This window comes from Eublepharis macularius, chromosome 3 (assembly GCF_028583425.1).
Source record: "Eublepharis macularius isolate TG4126 chromosome 3, MPM_Emac_v1.0, whole genome shotgun sequence".
Taxonomy (NCBI): domain Eukaryota; kingdom Metazoa; phylum Chordata; class Lepidosauria; order Squamata; family Eublepharidae; genus Eublepharis; species Eublepharis macularius.
In genome coordinates, this window is record NC_072792.1 from 73,984,275 (window position 1) to 74,009,433 (window position 25,159).

The 25,159-nt window shown below is 39.4% G+C and overlaps 1 protein-coding gene across 1 annotated transcript in view; it reads left to right on the forward strand.

The window, feature by feature from the left end:
- The first annotated feature begins 4,286 nt into the window (after positions 1–4,286).
- The window catches only part of POLA1 (DNA polymerase alpha 1, catalytic subunit), a 399,534-nt gene continuing 378,661 nt past the window's right edge, over positions 4,287–25,159 (forward strand). The window contains exons 1-13 of the mRNA XM_054974131.1: positions 4,287–4,420; positions 8,585–8,709; positions 8,982–9,078; positions 10,151–10,231; positions 12,538–12,650; positions 12,863–12,925; positions 14,547–14,645; positions 15,341–15,533; positions 15,887–16,013; positions 16,294–16,472; positions 18,690–18,802; positions 19,526–19,642; positions 24,732–24,806. Of these exons, the coding sequence (XP_054830106.1) occupies positions 4,369–4,420; positions 8,585–8,709; positions 8,982–9,078; positions 10,151–10,231; positions 12,538–12,650; positions 12,863–12,925; positions 14,547–14,645; positions 15,341–15,533; positions 15,887–16,013; positions 16,294–16,472; positions 18,690–18,802; positions 19,526–19,642; positions 24,732–24,806 (1,434 nt within the window). The 5' untranslated portion in view covers positions 4,287–4,368. The remainder of the gene's footprint in view (positions 4,421–8,584; positions 8,710–8,981; positions 9,079–10,150; positions 10,232–12,537; positions 12,651–12,862; positions 12,926–14,546; positions 14,646–15,340; positions 15,534–15,886; positions 16,014–16,293; positions 16,473–18,689; positions 18,803–19,525; positions 19,643–24,731; positions 24,807–25,159) is intronic.

Consider the following 25,159-nt stretch of genomic DNA (forward strand, 5'->3'; position numbering starts at 1 on the left):
CTGGAAACATCTAGGAGTTAATATCCCACTGAAAATAAGTGAAATTATGAAGTATAACCACCTAGAACTGGAGAAATCACTCAGCAATTTAAGCAATGGAATGAAAAAAGTCTAACATTCCTGGACAGGATTAATATAGTTAAATCGATTTTACTTCCAAAATTCCCATTCTATTTTACAGCCATACCAATAAGGATATCACCACATATACTTCAAAACTGGCAAAAAAGTTACTGAAATTTGTCTGGAATAATAAGAAAGCAAGAAGAAATTAAAAAATCCTGACTAGGCCATCCAGGCAGGGAGGTCTGGGAATGCCAGATCTCCAGAAATATTATGAAGCAACCCATTTACAAAATATTTTAATATTGCTTGACCCTGATAGCAAAAAGGATTGGAAAAGATATAATACAAGCGTATACTTACCCCAAAAGCAGCCAGGAAGTCTTATGGAATTTGCCATCTGAAAGGGGTGAGAGCAGTATAAAAGCCCTGCTATATACATGGGACAAAAAGAAATCAACCTTAATAAATACTTTCTCCCTTGTGACTATCTTTACTGGTCAGAGTTGGTTCAAACCAACAGAAAGCAAAGAGGCATATAACGTTTGGAGAAAGGGAAATCTAGTACGGATCATAGATATTGTTAGTAATAAAAAGCTATTAGATAAGGCCAAATTGGAAGACAAAATTAAAGATACCCTGGTTTGAATATTTTCAAATTAAACACTTGCTAGAGAAGCCATTAAAAAGGCTGTAGCCAATCCATTAGATTTTGAAATATTAATCAAAAGAGGTGGCAGTAATGCAAAGGGTCTCTTGTCTTTGTTATATAAATTACTGTTAGCAACCACAAAATATGAAGTACTTCCCTACCAGGCAGCGTGGAATAAAGAATGCAATATTGACACCTGTGAGGACAAATGGCAAGAAATCTGGAGGGCTTATATATTTAACTCTAATATAGTGAACATCAAAATACAATCAATAAAGATCATGATACGCTGGTACTTGACCCCTTTGAGGTTACAGCACATAGATCATTCCATATCACCCATGTGCTGGAAAGGCTGTGGGGAAAGGGGTACTTACCTACATTGTTGGTGGGATTGCACTCACATCAATCAATTTTGGCAAGAAGTGATTGAATATATTAAAGTAATGACATCTTATCAACTCCCACTCCAACCAGAAATAATTTTGTTAAACGACTGGCAAGATACTCTGATCCAAACATAAGAAAAATCTTGATAGCCCATTTGCTAGTTGCAGCTAAATCAGCAATCGCTGCAGCATGGAAAAACAAAAAGAGTCCTACCATTTCAAATTGTTTATTGAGAGTTTGGGACCAGTTTATTTTAGCTAAGCTTACTGACTATATTAAACAATCTGAAACACCTGACTATAGATCGAAATTTATTGAGCTTTGGTACCCAATCCTAGAATTTTTAACTAAAGATGAATGTAAAAAACAGCTAGTTAGACCTAAAGACTATTTTCATGTACTGCGCACCATCTAGAATAAAGCTACAAACTCAGCTACTTACCTTATCGTTATAACGACATAACTGATGTTGATGTATAAAAAGGTACAAAAGAATGTTGGAAACCAAATGTTATTGTTAATGACTTGTTAACATTTCTCCGGCAAGACTTGTTAACATTTCGCCAGGCCTGTAGGACGGAGTTGTTCCGCCAGGCATATGGTTGATGCTAGGCGGTGCCCCCCCCTAGACGGGGGTGGGTGGGTTTAAACCATATGCCCTCCCATGCAATAATGTTGTCCATCTTTTTATATTTTTGTTCTGGGAAGAACTGCAGTATGGAACATCCAAATCAAATTATGTGCTGCCTTGTTTCTTTGCTCTGCGTGTGTGTATAATATTTATATAAATGTAATTTTAATGATAAGATGTAGTATTTTTATAATTTTAATGATAGTTAAATATGTTTTAAATTGTGTTGTTATCCGTCCTGAGCCCGCTGATGTGGGGAGGGTGGAGTATAAATCCAATAAATTAAATTAAATTAAAGTTTTGTTTGTTACTGTTATATTTGAAAAACTAAATAAATATTTTTTTAAAAAACATATATAGGAGGATTGGATTTTCAGACAGTCAGTGCAGTTCAGTAGAAAAGTCAGTCAGAGGTGGGCTTGAAATAATCTAGTTTGGCCTTATATGCCACACTCTCCTCACCCTCCTGCCTCAGTTGCCACCTGCAAAATGGGATCTAAGATGATGATAACAACAACAACTGGCAACAACATTCAATTTATATACCTCCCTTCAGGACAACTTAACATCCACTTAGAGTGGTTTACAAAGTATGTTATTATTATCCCCACAATAACAATCACCCTGTGATGTGGGTGGGGCTGAGAGAGCTCTGGAGAGCTGTGACCGACCCAAGGTCACACAGCTGGCTTCAAGAGAAGTGGGGAATCAAACCTAGTTCTCCAGATTAGAGTCCCGTTGCTCTTAACCACTACACCGAACTGGCTCCCACTATTATATCTAATAGTAAAGTGGGGTGGCTTACACCTGTCAAGAAAGAGCTAATAGCAGGCCACCCTGAAACAAAGCAGGGGTTCTATATATTTGCAGAGCTCCTTAGATATACAAGAAATGACTTGGTGAATTACCCAAAAGAAAATGATTCCTCCAAAGCTGTCTGATGACACCTGAGCATGCTTCAAGGGGCACAGAATGCCAGGAAGGGAAAAAAGGGATGGAAAACTAGCCTGTCCAAGCCCCTGACAGTATACAAAATCCTGAAGGGAGATCTGCGGGCAGTGGATTTCAAAATTGTAGTCCTCTTTTCTGGTATTTCATGACTCTGTCCCAGCTTGTTCCCATTAACAAAATATGATGGTTGAGTGACTGTCACTAGGGCAAATGAAACAGAGCCACTTACAAATAAGCATGTATTCCTGCATACTGAAGGGGGCTCTCCAGGCAGAATAATACAATTTTATAAACTGAAAGAGAAGCACCCCTACAAAGCACCTTGATGAGGAGGACTGAGTATTTAAACAAACCTCTAGGAAGCTCAGAATAAGAGGCAGCTGAACATGGGGGGCGGGGGGGGGGGCGGAGAGAGAAGGGAGGGAAAACTGAGACAGAAAGTGAAATTTGTGATCCCTTGAGAGGGCCCCAACTTGTAAAACTTATAATTGTGACTATATGAAGTATTATGGAAATGAATGAAGTATTATGGAAATGAATGACAGCCAAAACCAGTTTAGTTGTGACAAAGGTTACAATCCTATACAACCAAATTTCTTTGAGCATAGAGAGATTTACTTTTGAGTAAACACCGAGAATGTGTCTTGGGAATAATGGAACACTTCGTTGTGACTAAATAAAGTCCTATTGCTTTCAATACGCCATTCCCTCCTATTCAAATTTACTAAGAGGTAATTCCACGGAGTTCAAAGGAACTGGCTACATGTTAATAGTGCGTAAAACTGCAGTCATACAGTATAATCTAGGAATATTTACTGAGAAGTTTGATTATGTTCAACGTGGCTTCCCAGTTACACGTCCATAGCCTTAACTCATGACCAACTTTAGCTGCACTGGGGCCTTGAACTGTAAAACCCATCGCACAGAGGTCACTAGAAAGGGTTAGAAATAACCATAAGCCAATGAGCTTTTGTGTTTTCACTGCAATAAAACACTTGAGATTGACAGTAATATATGTGAGTGACAGACATATCTACAAGCTTAACAGCCTGCTTTTAATACAGGGACAAAAGATAGAGGAGCTCAGTCCTGATACGACGCTGGCAATTCTTCTGTGCGCAAAGGGCCTCTGTATGTGTGTGGGGGGGGGGGGTAGGAGGCGGGAGAATAAAGGGTGGAGGCAAAACCTTCTCGACATAAATCAGACTAACATTTCAGATACCCAAATCCCCGTTTCTTTCATAAAGAACTGTCTACTAAATTAAATCTGTTACAACCTATAACTGGCCGTTATACTCCGTTGTCGATTTCCTAGGCCTCAGCAAAGAGACATGTGCAAAAATCCCACAGTCGCCCCCGACCGCGCCATTTGCGTGGTTCTCCGAATCCAGGAAAATAAACGCAAGAAGCGTTGTGTGGGTTGCCGTCCTGGCCGCGCGCACGCTTTGCCTTCTCCCCTCCCAGGAACAGCCTCGCTCGGCGACCCAGCTGCTCTTACGCTTTCCTCCGCGACCCCGAAGCGGAATAGGAAGGACGGGGAACGCCGCCGTGGCTTTTGATTGGCTGCTCGTCCAGCCGGGGCACTTGGATCTCATTTCTCGCGCCACTTTCAGACGGTTTGGCGCGAGTGTGGAGGAAGAGTGAAGCTGCGGTCCGACTGAGAGGAGGCAGAAACAGGAACATGAACCTGAATGGTCACCCGCGCGAAGGGGCCGGCGAGGGATGCCCTGGAGGTTGGAGCGGGCGATCGAAGGGGCGCAGTGCCGTGCGAGGGTGGATGGGTTGGGGCTTCGGAGGCAAGCAAGCAAACGTTAGTTACCCTCGGAAGCCAGAGGCGAATCGAGGAGAGTGGGCGGCTTTCCCGAGGGAAGCGTGCTGTGTTCCACCTTGGGGTCAGCTCGCTTCCGAACTGGGAAGCCGTAAGTCGTTCGCCGGGGGAAAGAGAATAATGGGCCGAGCCTTCCGCGTGCGCGTGTGTGTGAAATGTCTTCAAGATATGGCATCCCCTATTGAGGTTTTCAAGGCAAGAGACGGACAGAGGTGGTTTGCTATTGACCACCCTTGGCGGTCTCTCACCCATGTACTAAGCAGGGCCGGCCCTGCTTAGCTTCCGAGATTGACGAGGTCGGGCTAGGCTGGACTATCTTTTATAGCAGCGGAGAGATAAAACGGGGAAGTGTTGCTGTTCTTGCTGGTTTCCAGGGCTGAAGAGACTGCCCTGGCTGAGGCTGGGGTGTTTTTCGGGGGGTGGCTGGAAGTGGGTCGTTGGATGGCTTGGTATGTGTTGAACTTTAGTGGCTAGGCTTGGGGAGGGGGGGAGATGAGGGTAGAGTGTAGTTTAAAGTCATCTTTTCTGTCCAGTGTAGTCACCAAAGTGTGAAAGGAAGCTTCTCTGGCTTGTGGAAATACTACAGTCTTGTAAATAAGTCTATGGAAGTTATTTACCCACAAAACCTCTTACTACCATGTCTACCCGTATGTTTGAAAGAAAGGAAGATCCTTCTGTCTTCCAGTGTCTAAAAGCATCTCAAGAGGGTCACTAGAAAGTGATTGTTTCTTTGCATCAGGCAATTAGGCAAATTAATATTAGGCAATTAGGCAAATTAATATTTACAAGTTTGTAGTAGTGTGTGTGAGCCAGAATTACTCTAGATAATTTGTATTATGGTAACTAGGCTGCTTAAAGCATCCCCCCACATTTAGCTTTTTTAACAGAAGAAAAAATCGTTGAGGCTGCAATGTCAATCTCAGGTTGTTTTGTGGGGTTTGCCCTTTAGTAATGGAACTAAGGTAATTTGAATACTATTTGGGAGCTTTTAGTAATAGAACTAAAGTAATTTGAATAATATTTGGGAACTTTTTATTTAATTGTCATAAATGGGTCTTGTAACTTGTTTGGTTGAATAGGTGTCATGTCTGAGCCCCATCCATACCAATTTTACTGACCTTTTTGTTCTGAACCAATGTATCCTGCTGTAACTCAATGTCATTTTTCCAATGCCATAGCTATTGCTTTCACAGGCTTTCACTGGTGTTTATCTAACGAACTGCACCAGTTTCCACTGTTTCTGACCTTATATGCTACTCTCTCTCAGACTTTGCTATGTCTTGTTTTCTAGTGACTCAACTGATATTACAAATATGTGGAACGTTCTCACACAAGAAGAGCACCAAAATCTTGTTTATGATTGGGAGGGGGGAAAGGAGCAAACTTGAATGTTAAAAGAGAAGTCTCTCTCACATGATGTCATTCCTGTCAACTTTTACTCTTGCTGCTTAGATGCTTACCTTGCTTCTGAGTAGTCCTATGGACATATATATGGAAATGATCTGATTTCTGAATAAAAACCATTTAACCAAGAACCTGTGTCTTGCTGCAATGGTCCAGGGATCTGTCTACCATATCCTGTCATCCATAGCCTGACAATAGGTAACATAGCTTTGATTTGAGGCAGAAATTGAAATCAATGTCCACTACTTAAAAAAGCATATCTAGACAAAACTGATGTGCAATTATCGCCCAGTCTCTAATCTGCCCTTTCTGGGCAAAGTGATTGAGAGAGCAGTAGCTGACCAATTCCAGACCTTCTTGGATAACTCTAGCGCTCTGGACCCCTTCTAGTCAGGATTCAGACCAGGGCATGGAACAGAAACAGCACTAGTAGCATTAGTGGATGATCTTCGTCTGAATATAGACAAAGGCCATGCCTCCTTATTGCTCCTCCTGGATCTACCTGCAGCCTTTGACACAGTAGACCATGCCATCCTGTTGAGGCGTTTAGAAACAAGTGGGCATCAGAGGATGTGCTCTGGACTGGTTTAAACCGTTTCTCATGGCTCAAAGGGTGGCTGTTGGAGATCAGCTATCTCCAGGATGGGAGCTATCTTGTGGGGTTCCACAGGCTGCAATCTTATCTCCTATGTTATTCAACCTCTGTGTAAAGCCTTTAGGAGAACTCGTTCGCAGCTATGGAGTTGTATGTCACTAATATGCAGATGACACCCAACTCTATATCTCACTATCTAGGTCCCCACAGGATACAGTAGAAATCTTAGATTGCTGCCTGACAGCCGTAGTGAAATGGCTGAAAAACAACAAATTGAACCCAGACGAGACTGAAGTGATGCTTGTTGGGAAGGCAGAGATCTTGAAGGATATTGTACTCTCCAATTGTTTGACCCTTGCTGTCCCGGTTAAGAGCCTAGGATTTATACTGGATCCAGCACTATTACTAGAAAAACAAGTTAAGGTAGAGGCAAAAAATACTTTTTACAACCTCACTCTTGCCTGGAAGATGGCTTCTTATTTTGCCACAGCTGACCTGGTCACCTGGATCCGTGCTAAGGTAACATCAAGGCTTGACTATGGTAATGCATTATACATAGGTCTCCCATCTAAGCGAACTAAGAGGCTCCAATTAGTGCAAAATGCTGCTGCTCGACTGTATCAGAAGCAAGCAGGAGCATGAGCATCACTCCCATCCTACAGTCACTCCATTGGCTACCTATCAGTTACCATGCTCAGTTCAAGGTATTAGTTATTACATACGAAGCTCTTCATGGCCTTGGTCCGGCATACCTGCGGGACCGCCTCCCTCCCTATGTTCCTCTACGGCAGTTTCGCTTATCTGAACAGGGTCTCCTACAGGTGCCATGCTGCTCATGGGTGAAATCAACAGCAGCCTGTGCATGGACTTTCTCTGTGGCGGCCCCTACTCTGTGGAATGACCTGCCTGAGGAGGTCAGGAGAGCCCCCACTCTCCTGGCTTTCCACAAATGATGCAAAACTGAATTATTCAAAAACGCTTTTTACTCAAATGGGAGGGCTGTATTGTAGGGATGGGGTCTCAGATGCTCTGCTAATGAGTTAGGGACCATAGACTTCACCACTATGTTGTCTTACGTATTATCTGTTGCTTCAAATATGTACTCCTATGTGCTACCTGTGTTTTATGTTTAATGTCAATCCTAGAAGTGATTATGTTCTGTTTCAGTATTTTCTTCTACTTTGCATTGGACTTTTGCTAACGCTATGTCTTTTAAACATATCTAGTTACCCTATGGCATTGTTTATGGAAATGTCCTTGATATTGTATGGAAATGTACTTGATAAGGATTGTACTAATCTCATACTGTGTAATCCGCCTCGAGTCTCAGTGAGAAAGGCAGACTATAAATGACGTAAATAAATAAAAAAAACAGAGGAATGGGGAAAGAGTCAAAGTTAGGAGGTCTTAAGTTTCAGCTTACTTAGGTGTCTGAACTGTTAGGTACTTATAATTCTTTGAGGCCTAGCAATGCTATTACTTGATTAGACATTGATTAGACATTCCTGATGCCTTTGGAGCAGTGGTATTTTCAGTTGTGACTCTGATTTATCCATGACTTTGTAAACTTGAGTACATGTCATATTCATGTTTTATGTTTTGTAATAGTTGTTGTCTTTTTTTTCTTCGAATCCTGTTCAGTTAGGAAAAGAAAGATTAGCTGTTAAAGTATGGCACTACATTATAATTATACAATTTAGTTTCAAATTATCTTATAATGGGTGGCTAGATAGTTATATTGTTTCAGGGATTTATTTTTACACATTTTGAAAATCACCTGTTGGTGAGATGGCCATACCAAAAAAGGATACGGCTGTTCTCATTCATTTGGATGGCTTTATTGCAGGAAAAATTACTGGTAGATTCTACCGTAAACCAGTTATTTGTTTAAAATCCTTATGCTTTACAGAGTTACACTGTTCTAACTCCATTAAATTTAATGCTCTTAGAAATGTATAACTCTGCTGAGGGTTACACTGTTATTAACTGATAATCATAATATACAAATGTTAATATACAATTATATTTCTAAAATTTATTTAAACCTTTGTTAATGTATATTCTTTTCAGAAACTACTCATTCTCAGAATTTTGCAGCTACCCGTTCTCGGCGTGAGAAAAAATGTAAAACAGGGAGACAGGAAGCATTGGAACGCTTGAAAAAGGCAAAGGCTGGTGAAAAAATAAAGTATGAGGTAACTAATAGAATGTTTTGATTTGTTTTTAACTTTTTGTGTGCATAATGTTGTGGGATTGCAAATATGGATAAGTAGTTATTTCATTGCTTGCTGTCTACACTGAGGGAGCCAAAATATTCTGATTTACCAAATGTGCTGGTCAGTGTACCTTTGTTTAAACAGAAACCCTGATCATAATGTTTGGATGTCTGCACATTTGAGATACTCTTTGGTCCACTTGGGGGAAAAAGGCAGCAGCATGGCAATTGTTATTCTCCAACTTGTTGTAGATTGAAGAGTTCACAAGCGTTTATGAAGAAGTTGATGAAGAACAATACTCCAAGATGGTCAAGGAGCGCCAGGATGATGACTGGATTGTGGATGATGGTTTGTAAAATGGATTTAATTTGTTATACTAATTTGAAATATCACTAAGAGATGTGTTCTTCCTTTAGTTTGCTTGTGATGTGGTTGAAGGAAATTCTGCTGTTTGATGAAGTTAAACAAAACGTCTGTAGAGTATGTACAGTTCCTTGTCTGAATTTAAAGGAGTTGTGAGAATTGCTTTGTGACCTGAAGGGACTTACTTAGTGTGTGGCATGGGATGTTTTTTCTGGCTTTCTTCAGAATCAGTGTTTCCGTTCATTAATGCAACATGAAGCCTATTATAGGAATATTTTCAGGACAGATTTTGGCAGTGAAAGATGTAGATGGGATGGATGGGAGAGAACACCCTCCATACAAAGTGCAGAGGCTTTGAGAAAACGACTTAAAAGGGCAACAGGAAAAACTGCAGTGTGTGCTCATAGCAAACGGTGGCTGGATTTCTAGAACTGCAGTGTAACTTATAGGTCCCTAGAATGAACAAGAAGCTGACAGAATGCTGTAAATAGTTTTTCTGAAAGTAAATTCTGAGAGATGGGTGTTGATGAGAATAAGCAATCCCCAGCCCTTTCTAGGTATGGGTTTGCTTGCAGTGATGTAGTTAAAGCAGGTATATACAATTGGCTCCTTTGGGAACGTTTCCATTTAAACTGGCTAAACACTGTAAGCCAGTGCAGCAGTAAGAGTGCTGGACAAGAGTGCTGGAGAATAGGTTTCAAACTGGCACTCAGTTACAAAGTTTACAGGGTCACAGTAGGCCAGTTTTTCCCTCTGTCAGCCTAATGCACTGCCCTGAGCTCTTTAGGGGAATGGCATGACCAAAATGAAACTAACTTATTAGTTCTTAGTAAAATGTAATGTGATCATAGTGTTAAAAAATGTCAGCAATGCATTCAGAACTGAGCTCAGATTATCACATTTTAGAAATATCTCTTGCACATTGTTAAGTAGTTGTATTCAATTTGAACAGGATCACTGAAATAATAGGGAATCAAGTAGATTTTCTGAATCCAGGTAAATTTTGCTAAATTACAGTTTTCTGGCTGTAGAATGATATTTTTGTCCCTTTGCACAGATGGTATTGGTTATGTAGAGGATGGCAGGGAGATTTTTGATGAAGATTTAGATGATGATGCTCTTGATTCCAACAACAAAAGTAAGTAAACTTTTAAAAGCAAAAACTTAACTTGCTTAAGTTCTGAAAAGAAAAGAAGTGCACCATGATTACATGTAATGATTCTTTAGAAAGTGATATTTGTATATTTTTTCATGGGGTGACATAGATATTTCTGAGGGCATGGGATAGTTTTGTAGAGTTTCTGTATTTTTTTCTTGGACAAAATAGGATAGGGCCTTCTGGTATTAACAGAGTGATTCTCAGGTTGATTATAATGTGCCTGGAATGATCTCTTCATGGTTTTGTATAGTTGAAGTTGTTTCATTTTTGCCAGTTTAATAAGCTTCTGTGAAAAATTCTGTGAAAAATTTCCAATCTGCAGTAAGTTTAGGTGGTGTTGGGGGCAATGTGGTACCATAACTATTAGTCTTGATGATCCAGAATTATAAATGCATTTGTTTTCCCTTTTGAGTAGGAAAGCTTTACTTATAAAGAGTGCATAGTTTTAATATTTATGAATTCAGTTATTAGTTATGTATGAATTCAGTATTTGATGTTAACTTGTAATAATTTCTTAAATATTTTTGTAATGCTTTAATGTAAATGGAAGATCTTAAGCAGATTTAAAGACATTTTTGGATTGTATATTTGAAGAGGGAATCTGATGGCTAGCACAGCTGTGACAAAGGTTATTATTTTTAATAAGTTGTATTATATTTGTGGCAATTTAATAGCCATTTTTATAACCTTAATATGTTAATCCATACTGTTGTAAGTAAACCAGTGAATGGACAATTCCTTCAATCTACTTAAAAACCCCCAAGTCTGTTTATTATTATTGAATAACATATTTCTAATAGTATGTACTTTGGATTTTCTTTCCATAATTTTAGAAATTGAACACATTTGAGTATAATTTTACTGGAGCTAAGCAGAATTTTCAAGGGCAGATATTTTTGCTGTACTTCTGGGGCACCTGAAATATTTCCGTAAAGACATTGTTTCATGCCTGTTTGTTGTATTTGGTTGCCCTATTCATTTGTAGCTTTTGTTTAAAATTGGCCACTGCGTTCCAAGTAACAATTGGATATAGCTAAGTTGTAAGATCACTGTTACTACAAAGGAAGCTAGGTTTTTTTTGAAAAAAACAAGCCAGCGCTGGAAACAATTGTGGCTGTGAAGAGCTCATGCTGAAAGGCCACTGCAACAGCACAATTGCCAGGTGCTACAAGGACAGGGATACTTCTGTTGCATGGACATTTTTATTTCTTGTTAACTCCCCCCCCCCACACACACACAGAAAAAGAGGCCAAGGTAATTTTTTTTCCCATTGGCAACCCCCCTCCCCTAATTCAGCTTCTGCTCAGCTTCATTATTTAATTTCCTTATTTTTGGGTAACTTTCAAGACAAAACTGTTGCTGCCATTCTAAGAACACTGATGTAAAAATAAATGTTTGAAATCAGTCAGACTTAATGTATAACAATTTGAACCAATAATTCCTTATTTCTTTAGGGAGTTCCTGTTTGTGAGGTCTGTGATGTTAAGCTCCCATTAACTTAGGTTTGGGGAGTTACTCATTCACATGTCTGCACTGGAGGTCTGAGTGCAAGTTTTGATTTATTAGTAATAGTAATGCATGTATAGCAAAACGTTGGCAAATAGAGTTTTGTTACATTTGAGATATGCATTGAAAGGAAGAAAATACCTCCAAGGTCCTGTAACATGGAATGTAAACTGATAGAAGTGAAAGAAGGAAGTTACTATTCCACAGTAAGAGCTACTGGGTAGATAACAAACATGATTGTGGTGACTGTCTTGGTGACTTTGGTGTAGTGGTTACAAGTGTGGGACTCTAATCTGGAGAACCAGGTTTGATTCACCACTCCTCCACTTGAAGCCAGCTGGGTGACCTTGGGTCAGTCACAGCTTCTAGGAGATCTCTCAGCTCTACCCCCTCACAGGGTGATTGTTGTAGGGATAATTATAGCATACTTTGTAAACCGCTTTGAGTGGGTGTTAAGTCATCCTGAAGGGCAGTATATAAATCAAATGTTATTATTACTATTTTTCAGTGCTCCATGAGTAGTGATTCACTACACAATTTTCAGACTTCAGTGTGCCATTGAAAGCTGCCTTATAGGAGAATAGTCATTGCATGTGGAGATCTGTTACATAAAAGTGGCTCCATATGTGCTATTTTAAAGTCACTATGTAGGTGCTATTTTGTTTTAATCTATTGTGGGACTGACTTAAAATATCGACCTCTGATTGTAATTGTTTGTAGGCTGCATGATGTAATAGACTGCCTCAAATAAAAGATGCCATTAATCATTATTTTGATAGGAAGAGAGAGAACTTCTACAAACGATAAAAAAAATGTGAAGAAGGCCATGGTATCAAAACCAAACACAATTAAATCTATGTTTATTGCTAGTACTGGGAAGAAGAATTCTGATGTAAGTTATCTCCTGAATTTTGAGAAAATCAATATAGGCCTAAATACAACATGCTTTTTGGTTCATTATCATCTGTTGCTTGTATTTTTTGAAAAATGACTTGTTGTAGAAGTAAAATGCAAAATTGTTTAGCTTCCATTGGGAAAATTGATTTCACTTGATCTAAAATCTTTTTTCAGAAGTTTACTGAACACAGGTATTTCCTTTTACAGAAAGCTATTGACTTGTCTAAGGATGATTTGCTAGGAGATATCTTACAGGATCTGAATGCAGAGGTAGGAATTCATGTGTGTTCTGGGGAGTCTTAACATCATGAATTTGTAAGCCTACTTGCTTTTCTCAAGATACTTTAAAGCAGGGTTTTTTTCTGGGAAAAGAGGTGGCGGAACTCTCAAGAGGGAAATGAGGAAGAAACGCATGGGATTCTTTGAAATAATATTCTTTTCAAGCACTATTGCCGAGTATTTTCAAGAGGTGCTGGAACTCTGTTCCACCGCGTCCCCCCTGAAAAAAAGCCCTGTTTTAAAGAATGTCTTAGATGAAAACTGGATTTCTGAAATAAAAATTCACCATAAACACTTAGCCCCAAAGATGAATTGCATTTGCCAGTTGCAGCTTTACTATGGCAAAGCAGTTTCAGTATAGGAATATTTATTTATTGCTTTAGTATCCTTCTATGGAGCTGATGGTGGGGTATATGAGGTGAAATTCTCCTTTAATTAAAAAGTAAATCTCAAAATGCCTCCAGTTTTTATGTTGAAAAGCAGTCTTGTCCAAAAAATGATCACTGTTGGATCAGCTTTTTCCTGTTGTAATATGATGGATGGGAAATGTTCATTAATTGTCTATTTTCTTTGTTTAGTGTTTCTATAATGGTTAATAAAATGATGTAATCATAGCCTGTGTTCAACCATCATTTGTAGTTAGCATTATCTAGGTTGTGTGCCACCAGTCCTACACAAAGAATCTGAGCAAAATGTAATTCTGGTTACCCATGAGTTTGTCATCCACCCAATCCTCCCGGTTTTTTGAGGCAGGGGGTAGCAGCGCACATTAATTTCTGTTAATGAGCATACTTGGCTTGTATGTCATGAGTAACCAGAGTTATTCTCTAACTGGAATTGTGCATGAGAGGAGGGAGGCATGCATGCTTAGAAACAAGTTGAATGTGTGCACATCTTGCCCTAATGCTGTCTCAAATTGATGTTGCTAATGTTAGTGTATGATTAAGTGGAGTTAAGAAATCAGGAATAGGCTACATGATGACACTCTTGCTGTCCTCTCCACACTTCTTTTCATGTTCAAATTCTTCCTGCCTTCTCTCCTTTGCCCTCCTTTGGTATTAGTTTGACAGTAATCATAGCAGACATACCTTAATTAGCTTTTAGAGCACTGATATTGTCATAGTAAATGGAAAGCTAACATTGTATTTTCAGAACCTCTAAAGGGGAAACGCTGACTCTGATTTTGAAATACATGAAAACATGAAGCTGCCGTATACTGAGTCAAACCACTGGCCTGCCAAGATCAGAATTGTCTAGTCAGATTGGCAGTGGCTCTCCAGGGTCTCAGGAGTGGAATTTCACATCATCTGCTACGTGATCTTTTTAGCTGGAGATGCTGGGAATTGAACTTGAGACCTTCTGCATAAAAAGCAGATCCTCTGCCACTGAACCATATTCTCTCACTTTTTTTCTCTTTGCATAACTACTTTTGTAGTTTTATAAACAGGAGGCTTGTTTATTGGCTGTTCAAAGTCACATAATTTTCAAATGTTGGGGTGTTTAGGTGGGGGATAGACCTCTGCTATACTCCTATTGATAGAAAGTACAGAATTTTTTTTCTTTGGCAGATTCTTCTAAAGTGGCAACTGTCTTATTTTATTTTTCTTTGTAGACAGTTCATATAGCACCACCACCAGTTATAATGCCAAAAAAGAAAAGACTTTCTGGAGCAAAACTAAATCCATTCTCTGTGCAATCTCAAGTCCCCAAGGTAATATTTCCAAACCAAAACACTAGCCTTCTGTGATTTTAATATCATTAGTTTAAAAACTTTCTTTTGTCTTTTGATATTTAACATAAACTGGTGTGTTTCTGTGCAAACAAGCAGAAAACAGCATTAGTGATGTTAATATAGTATTTTCTAATCTAAGATGGATTGGACAAAAAAATCTCTCATCAGTGAAACAGCATTTGTACCGACTGAAATAAGCATATTGCTTCTACTTAGCCTTTGCTTTTGGAGAGGAATGGATCCAGCTAGCTTTTCTGTTGGTGAGCACCAATAGGGTCATGGGACCCTATTTCTGTTTGAGTACCAGTAGGGTCATGGGACTTGCAAGGACAAAAACTGTATAGGAAGGGGGCTGTAGCAAGTAAGGGGATTGGGTGACATTGAATGGACTAACTGGCTGGACCTACTCCATAGTGTTGTAGTATAGAGTTCTGTACTCTTTGCACAGTATAATGAATTATAGATGGGAGCACAACATTAATTTCTTATTGGAGAAGTATATAGTTTTGTATGCAAATATTAGCAGATAAGTGGTTTAAAGAATTAATTTTTGTTACTACAGTACTCTAGTTTAAGATCATTGATTGCATAGGATTACATTTTAAATTGTTGTAATGTGTACTAAGTATAAACACTACCAGTAATGATCAGGTTTAATTAATTTATGCTTATAGAGAACTTCTGTAGCAAAAACTGCTACTCTTGTCAAAAAAGAAATTTCTTCGTTAAATTCATCTCAGTCCAACCATTCAGTCTATACATCAAGGCCACAGTCAGTTAAAGAAGCAATTGGTGATCCTGAAAATAGAATTCAAATTGTGGAAAATGGAGAACAAGTAAAGACAAAACAAGAGGAAGTTACTAAAGGTATTCTTGATATTTTGACATATATGAAGAAAGTAGCTCTAGGGGTCTGCTATTGTGGCATGAACTTTTGTGAGTCAGAGCCTATGATGTCAAGTGCTTGGTAGCCCCCAGAAGACGAGGCAGTGATTTATGACAAACTCGGAGGCTCATTTTTTCCAGGATATAGTTGTTTTCTATGACACGGAGTGCAGATGAAAGCAAGATTAAATCAAAAAAGTAAAAAGTAAAAAATGTTCAATTAGTTAACAGACTTTATTGTTTACTATTTGATACTTAGGTTCACTGTTCAGCAGCATTTCTGTGATTTGGTATGTTAAACCCCTTTCATAAGTCTCTCTACATAATAATTACAGAAGATGAACAGGCTGTTATGGATTTTAATGATGAAGACTTCAATGAGTCTATGGAGGAAGTAGGAATTGCAGCAGAAAAAGTCACATTGCTGAAAGAAGAGCAAATGATGGAAGACAGAGAAACAAGGTAAGTGTACTCTGGAAACAGGCTCATATTTAATTGTAGTAAACTCTTTGAGTTTCTTGTTTGGCTGTATTCCTGACTTTTTACTAAGACCTGTGTGGAAAACTTTGCAGCAATGAAAGGCCTTGTACTGAAACTTCTCAGAATATGTTAATTAACTTACATTAAACTCACATATAAAGAACCTTCATTGTTCTTACTTATGAAAAAAGAAGGGCCTGTGAATCAGTGGCCATTGCAAATAGCCTTAGTTTTTAAAAATCATCCATGGATTTTTTTTCAGAAGCTCTTTCCTCTCTGATTTTTCCTGTTGGGACAAAATGACTGAAAATGATGGTGGGCAATTAGTTTCAGAAATAAAAGTAGATTCCAGTGAACTTCCACTGGTAACTGGAGAAGATGGGCAGCAGGTCTTCAGGTTCTACTGGCTAGATGCTTATGAAGATCAGTATAATCAACCAGGTATGTATACCTATGAAAACTGTTTTCTCTTTTTCCCTCTGTCTCATATGTTTGTATGAAATTACAAATGACCATTTGCTTAAGGAAACCTTATGTCCTTTAATTTTTCTTTGTTTTTGATTGTCAGTCTCCTTTGTAATTGGATAGGCATAGACCAGAACTTTCATGGTGCAAGGCAGCTTTAAGAGAGGATTTATTGCTGGTGAGGAATGGCATGAAGTCAGAGCTGTGCTGCTCTTGTAATGCAACTGGGGCGGGGGCATTTAATATTTAAATGCTGAGTAGTATTTGCAATAATAATCATTCAGTGAAAGTTCCCTGTTAAAGAATTTTATTTCTAGATTGTTGCTGTCATGTAGCTTTATCAAACTCAGGCTAACGGATAATCTTTCCATTCTGTAGCCTAAGTGATTTTTTGCAATTATTGTTCATTTTTGACTTGGGAGGTGATTTAAATATAATACTATCTTTTGGTGTGCTGACTATACCCTACTGTTCTATGATAGTAAGTAATGATCTCTGAAGCTCTGGTGAAATCAGTAGGTAATATGAGGGGGAAAACTTCATCCCTTAACGTCCCTTGCATAGTGTTTCACTTTTATCTTGGATTGTATATGGTGGTTTCTGAATGGTGCATAATTATGAAAAGACTTCTGTTCCTTGATTACGAGAAGAGATCCTGTCATCATAACTTTTCAAGGATGAATAATAAAGACTGCACCTGGTTTCAATTAGTAATGTAGAGAAAAAATAAATTTTGGCATTACTTTTTTGTTTAAGAGAATCATGATCGTTATAGCAAATGAGGCATTAACGGTATTAACTGTATTACTCATAGAGGATTCATGTAACTGGGAAGAGTAAAATTTTAGCTATCTGTATGCTGACAATGACTATAGGTTAAGGCTGTAAATAATTTAATTCCTTGACTTCATATATTGGGTAACAGTTAAACTGCAAAATTCTGGTACAGATGCTGCAGTCATCAGCTAGTATAGACATGTCTTTATATTTCCTTGCTTGTTTTCACTGCTTACTTACTTTTTACCCCTGTGTGGCAGGAAAGGATACTATTCTGTGGGGAAACCTGAGGGTCTCTGAAGAATCATGGAACAGATGAACGATTACTAAAAAAACCCACCCCTCCCCTTGGTGCAATAGCATGATTCTGCTGATCTCATGCAATCTCATGCACTAGCAAAAGTGCCCTGACTACTGAAGCTACCTCCTTATCTGAGCATGGTACAAGTGCAAGAAGGAGGTGGATTTATCCACTTTTCCTGTATTGTATATGTCAATTGTGGAAGGACTGAGGATGAGGAATATATTCCTTTTATCTTAGTTTACAAACGTTTGATAGAGTCCTTTAAGAGTGCAGAAACCCATATTGTGTCTGAGCATAGTCCGTACTGATATTAACCATTGGAAGTGATGAATTTGTGTTGATGATCTAGAAGTTCTTTTGAAGCCTTGAATTGTCAAAAGGAATAGATGTATTTAATTGTGTATGATAGTATTAAATATCACTACCTGCAAGATCATAGAATTCCCGTGTTTAAGTGACTGCTTCTCTCCATTGAAATAAGCACACATTAGCTTCTTAATCTTGGTATAGATAACACAACTATGTTTGCTATTACACATTTCTGTGTGTTATCCTATGGTGGCCAAGGCTGATGGTGCAAGAAAAAGAAAAATTATTTTATTATTCAGCTAAAGAATTCCCTATATGTTTTGCTCAATAGGCTTCTTTAGGGGGATCTGATATTTGTATATTATATATAAATATATTTACTGAGTTTTTATAATTATATAACAGAAGAGTGGTGTGGCCCTTTATTTTTTCCAAACTGATAGGAAGATCAAGAAAATTTATGGTGGCATCTTCAGTTTACCTGATGAAGCGAAGAAGGGGAATAAGAAACAGCTTGGGGGGGGGGAATATATAAAAAAGTGGCATTTAATGCTTCGGTGCCATTGTGATGCATGTCTGTGTGGTACAAGATTTTAAAAGCAATCACTTGACTGTGGAGTACTGACTTTCAGCAGATGGAGCTGTCAATTAGAGCCTACAAATTGGAAATCATTTTGCTCCCATGGGTGAATTAGTGTGTTTATCCAGTAATTCTTAGTATTGCAGCTTCTCCATTAGCAGCTGTGCTAAGCTGTCTTGATTAATGCATATTGTCTCTGTCTTCACCTTTTCTCCTATCTTAGGGGTGGTATTTCTCTTTGGCAAAGTTTGGATTGAATCTGCGAAGTCCTATGTTAGCTGCTGTGTGTCAATAAAAAATATTGAAAGAACTATTTATCTCCTGCCACGAGAGTTGGTATGGCTTTTTATATTGAGACATTTGTTGGTCATAAATGGTGTAATAAAAGCTATTTTGGTAACAGGAATTATGGCAAACAATTCATGACCACAGCTTCCATGATGTACTTATAAAATCATGCATAGCTAATATTTGTTTAATATAGATTGAAGTAATGAATTGAAAGTACTCAGTTAATGACACAAATGAGGCTTGAAGAAGCAGTGGAATTCATATTACATCAAAAAGAGAGTTGGGAGTAATGAGACTTCTTTCTAATCTCTGGTTTTCACACTCATAAAATGAGGTTGGAGTATAATATCTACAAAAATTTAGACATAGGTTCACAGAATATCTATTGTTGCATGCTTTCTTGTTTCAAAGCCTACCTCTTTGGACTAGATGACCCTAGAGGTCCTTTCCAAACGTATGATTCTGTGATTCTTCAAGCTCAGTAAAGATTTTGTGGCTTAACCTCTTAGGTCTCATCCTCAACTAAAATCAACCATGAATATATGAAACTTCATTTGCTTGTGTTCATCTATTGTTGTCTCACTCTTTCCTTAACACTCACCTTTTAAAATGTGGATTGCAAGCTTATTAGGCAGTCACCTGTCTTTGACTTATTAAGCTGCTTTGTAACTGCTGTATAAACAGTAGATCAACATACAACAAATGTTTTTTCCTAACTTCACAAAACCCAACTAAATAGATAACACTAAACTCCTTTGCTATTTAAAGTGGATCGATTTATCTTCTGGTAAAGAGACAAACAAGTCTGTGACCATGATGGATGTATATCAAGAGTTTAATGACAAGATTGCAGAAAAATACAAGATCATGAAGTTCAAGTCCAAGGTTTGTTGGTTAACATTTTCCTTCTTAAATGTGGAGGCTTGAGGGGGGAGGGGGTATATACTATGCTGAAGTTGTTTGATTTTGTGCTTGCTTACCAGTAAATTTTAGTAATTAAATATGGGTGTCATACTAGGATACCTAGTGGCTATAGTAGACAGCTTGCTGTCCAGTGTACAGTGTGTTGCTAACAATATATATAGAGTCATTTAGCATCATCTCCTGAACATTAAAGCTTTCATAGAGTGGACATTGGCTGTCAGATTCAGAAAATGATAATGAGAAAAGAGCTCCCAGTGTTCCATGTTAAAACATATAAAGTGGTAAAAACATGGCTGCACAGTACCAGTATGCCATAGATTGAAAGGGCAGAATCAGTACATCTAATTTTGAACATCGCCCTGCCAGTGAATACTTAAATTTGGAGATTGGGGTAGGGGTGTGCAGTTTGGTTTAGAATTTGGATTAAAATACTGAATTTTGGCTGATTCAGTAAAATCTGGGTATTCCGAATCAAAAATCAAGTATCCCAAGTTATTACTGAGTTTTTGGCCATTGTTTCCTATAGAAAAATCACTGTGGGAGCTTATCCAGTGAGCAGGAGGGCTCATTTTTCAACCAAACTTCACCAAATTTGATGGGAACCTACTCCTGACTATTCTCTAAAGATCCCCCAGGTTCATGAAGATTGGACCTTGGGGGCCAATTTTATAGGCCCCCAAAGAATATGCCTCCATCTATTCTCCGTTATATCCTATGGGGAAAACAGAACCAGTGTCATTCACAGCAGCCAGTGGGTTTAGCCAGTGAAGAAGTACCATAGAACAGACCAAGCAGTACCAAACCACAAGCACAAGGCATTCCTTTGCTTCAGTTTGGTTCATTGTGCTTTCTGTGGGATGACTCAGCTTGCATTTGGGAGTGTGCCTTGGCCATGGTAGTCTTGCCCCAGTGTGCTTCTGCAATGGGAACCAGCTTTGACTTTTTCTTTTAGAAAACAATGGAGTGGCCGGGGGCACCTTGTTCAGGGGCTCATAGAATTGGTTGCTGGGGTCCAATTTTCTTGAAACTTGGGGGATCATTAGAAGACAATCAGGAGTAGGTCCCACAGCCTACTAGATAGCTCCCAGATATTTTCCCCATAGGGAATATTGGAAAGTAGGTGGGGGCACCTTATTTGGGGGCACATAAAATTGGCCCCCGGGGTCCAATCTTCATAAAACTTGGGGAATCTTTAGAGGACAGTCAGGTGTAGGTTCCTTCCAAATTTGGTGAAGTTTGTTTGAAAGATGACAACTCCAGCTCATTGGATATCTGCCAGAGAAATTTTCCCATGGAAAACTATGGCTGAATTTTTCAAAACTATCCAAATAAATTAGATAATTTGGAATTTTTGGAATTCTGAATTTTTTCTCAGATTCAGTAAAAAAAAATTCAGATTTACTGAATTTTTGGCACACATTGCTAAATTGGAGCCCTAGGGAAAAGACAGATAATTCTACAAATCTGAGAAAACCCCAGGTTTCCAGGAAAATCTGAAACAAACAAAAGATAGAACAAGGGCCTGTAGCTTTAAGAAACAGATGCCCTCAGTGGCTGTTATTAGACAACCACAATGGTATTCGCAGTGGGGCCGAGTCAGGGTCTTTTCCAGGGTCGTCTTGGCCTTTAAGGGAGGATAACTTGCTACCACCTGACTTGCATGACTCCCCCAGCACTGGCTACTGTTCAGCAGCAGCTGCACCATGAAAGCCAGTGTGGTGTAGTGGTTAGAATTTCAGACTAGGATATGGGAAACCCAGGTTTGAATCTCCATTCTCCTGTGGAAGCTCACTGGGTGATCTTGGGCCAGCCACTTTCGTTCAGGGTGCCAAACCTTAGAATGCCCTAGAGCTGTGGCAGAGTGCTCACTCTGCATGCTTCACTCCTTAAATATTGATTTTGGAGGCGTTTTGCTAAAAAGTCAAGATAGACTGCTACAGATAGAAAATACAGGTGCCATCATTAACTTTTTTTCAGCAATCTCCTTGACTCTCCCTTTTCCATTTTGAGACTGAGTGGAGATCACTAAGACAATGTGGATATCCTGATGAAGGCTACATTGCTGTGCTAGTTTATTGAAATGTCCTTTTCATCAGTGTAGGTGCAAACACACCACTCGTTAATCAGAAGGACTTAGCAGTACTGGCATTCCTGTAATCAGTTTGCATCCAGGGATTTCATCCAAGCACTGTAAAAGGCCTGGTTCATAGTCAGTCTGCTGCTGTTCATTCCAAAGGCACATCTCTCTTCTAAGCTACATATATTCTACTTCTACAGTACAGTTTTTATACTGCATCTGTTGCTTGCTTATATGTATCCATCTTCAGGATCACCTCAAGGTCTCCAGTGACTTATGTAAGGTTCTGTTGGAATCACTATGTACCGTCATTCTGTGTAACCTGTTTAAAATCTCCTTAGCAGCCATTATGCCAGAATGTGTTACCTTATTCATTCAAATAGAGCTTTGCTCGTTTATCCAGGATTGAGTGACTGTAAGGATAGACCCAAAAGTCAACTGTTTCAACATTTCTTCACCTCTGTATTTGACGTCTGCTAGTTTTTAAATCTTGGCAAATGTGTGTGTGTAACCATTACATGTTTATTGAAAAGTCTTTGATATTGACTGTGCTGGCTCACACTGTGTAATGGAAGACAATGTTTATTTATTTATGTCATTTATAGTCCGCCTTTCTCACTGAGACTCAAGGCAGATTACACAGTATGAGGTTAATACAATCAGTATCAAGTACATTTCAATACAATACCATAAGGTAAAGAGATACAAGTTTAGAAGACATAGCATTAGCAAGGATCCAAGACAGAGTAGAAAAAATACCGGAGCAAAACATAATCAGTTCTAGGATTAACATTAGACAACATGGAGTGCTGGCTGTACAAAGGAGTACATATTTAAAGCAGCAGATAATAGATAAGGCAAAAATAGCGATGAAGTCTATGATTCTCAACTCGTTAGTGAAGCATCTGAGACCCCATCCCTATAATACAGCCCTCCCATTTGAGTAAAAAGCCTTTTTGAATAGTTCGGTTTTGCATTGTTTATGGAAAGCCAGGAGAGTGAGGGCTCTTCTGACTTCCTCAGGCAGGATAGGGGAAAAGCCCTTGTATGGGCTGCTGCTGACTTTACCTGTGTGCAGCCTGGCACCTGCAGGAGACCCTGTTCAGATGAGCGAAGCTGCCATGGAGAACTTTGTATGTAATAACTAATACCTTGAACTGAGCATGGTAAATGATGAGTAGCCAGTAGGGGTGTGCATCCCGAAAAGATTCGGAAATACCATAATTCCGAAGTGGCAAGCTGCTTCGGAATTATGGTATTTACTCGTTTTGGTATGCTCTGTAAATATTCGGAGCATACTGAAGTGAGGGGGAGCAACTCCCCCACCCCCCCTGGGGCAACCCCTCCACCCCCCACCCACTTACCTGGCCAGAGGGAGAGGGAGGGGTTGATCAGCTGGGTGGCAGACCATGGTGGTGTTGGTGGGAGCAGCATGCACGGCAGCACGAGGCTGCAGCGGCCTGGAGCCAGGTGGCTCCTCTGCTGCCACACCGCCTCCTGAGCCTGCAGGGCGGTAGCGAAGGCCAGAGCCACCTCCTCCAGCCCTTCCTGCCCCTCAAATGGCCGCGGCACCACGGTGGCCATTTGAGGGGCAGGAAGGGCTTTCTCCGCCCGCTCCACCACTCCACGGCCCCGCGGGCGGCGGGGAGGGCCGGAGCCACCACTGCTTCTGATGCTTCAAAGGTAGGTGGAGGTGGGGTGTGTGGGGGTCTGGGTCTGGGGTGATGTTTAAAGGGCCCCGCCACTGCTTGCCCTTTAAAGGGTCCCGTCCTTTAAACTCAGCCCTGAAACTTTCCGAAGCATTACGAATACTTCAGAAAGCTTTGATTCAGGATTTCCGAATCGGGGCCAGCATGCTTGCCCCGACTTGGAAATCCCGAATCTTTACGGATCGGGTCCGATTCGGTCATTTTTCCCGAATCGGATTCCTGAACTGCACATGCCTAGTAGCCAGTGGAGTGACTGTAGGATGGGAATGATGTTCATGCTTCTGCTCGCTCCTGATAACAGTTGAGCTGCAGCATTTTGCACTAATTGGAGCCTCCTAGTTAATTTAGATGGGAGGCCAATGTATAGAGCATTACAATAGTCAAGCCTTGATGTTACCATAGCATGGATCCAAGTGGCTAGGTCAGGAGTGTCAAGATGATAAGCCATCTTCCAGGCTATAGTGAGGTTGTAGAAAGCATTTTTTGCCGCTGGATCCAGTATAATCCCATGGCTCTTAACTGAGTCTGCAAGGGTCAGACAAACTCCATCGAAAGTGGGGAGTACAATGTCCTTCAAGATCTCTGCCTTCCCAACCAGCATCACTTCAGTCTTGTCTGTGTTCATACAGCCTACAGGTTTTGTTTGTATCTTTTCACCTGATCATACTGGGGGAAAAGATTTGGAAAATCATTCTAGCCAGAAGTATGAAGGCATGCTTTATCCTATACTATGATTTCCAGTGGCTCCTGTTGCTTCCAGACTGATGGTGTCATGGCACATCAGCTGCCACTTCTACTTTAGCATTTAGCACTCATTTGTATGCCCCCTTCCACCCAGTTTAGGGATTCCATGCAGTGAACAATCGAAAACAATGTTAAAATACAAATAAATAGATTTAAAATATTAAACAAATAAAACATGTAAACACACAATCCTCTTGTACCCTTTTTCCTGCTCACTACCACCTGTGAACTGCATACCAAATATCGAATCCTCAACTAGACCAGCAGGTCTTCACTACTGGTTATTCTTACATCTTTGAAGAAGTAGAGTAAATTAAGTTCAACATTCAATGAGAATTTATATTTATATAAGGAGCAGGTGAAGATGATGGTGTTTCAAGATGGACTTCATGGTTTTAGGTTATGATGATCAAAGTAAAAAAGAACTGGTGAATTTGTTTTTTTGTTTAAAGAAAGATGTAGTGCCACTTATTTTTCAGTATCAGTAACTTTTGCATATCTCAAATTATGTATTGTCTAGAAAGTGGAAAAGAATTATGCTTTTGAAATACCAGATGTTCCTGCAAAATCTGATTACCTAGAAGTTAGATATTCGGTAAGTAAATGGTTTTTAAATAGAGGGAAATACTCATTTGCAGCTGTTTCCTAACTCATTTGTAAATGATGTGCAGCTAGATTTGTCAGTAGATCACTTCTGTGGGATGTGATCCGCCCTGAGCCTACAGGCTGTGGGAAGGGCGGAATACAAATTGAATAAAATAAATAAATAAAATGTTGGGATGTGGTTAGAAAACTTGTTGTTTTAATTGCTGTGTCTGCTGAAAAAATGAAACAATTGGCAAAGCCATTAGTCAAATCTAAATTCCTTTCAAAGTACTGTTATGTATTTTTAAACTCTGCATATTTTGAAATGATTAGAAAACTGGGAGAAAGTACCACTGACTTTGA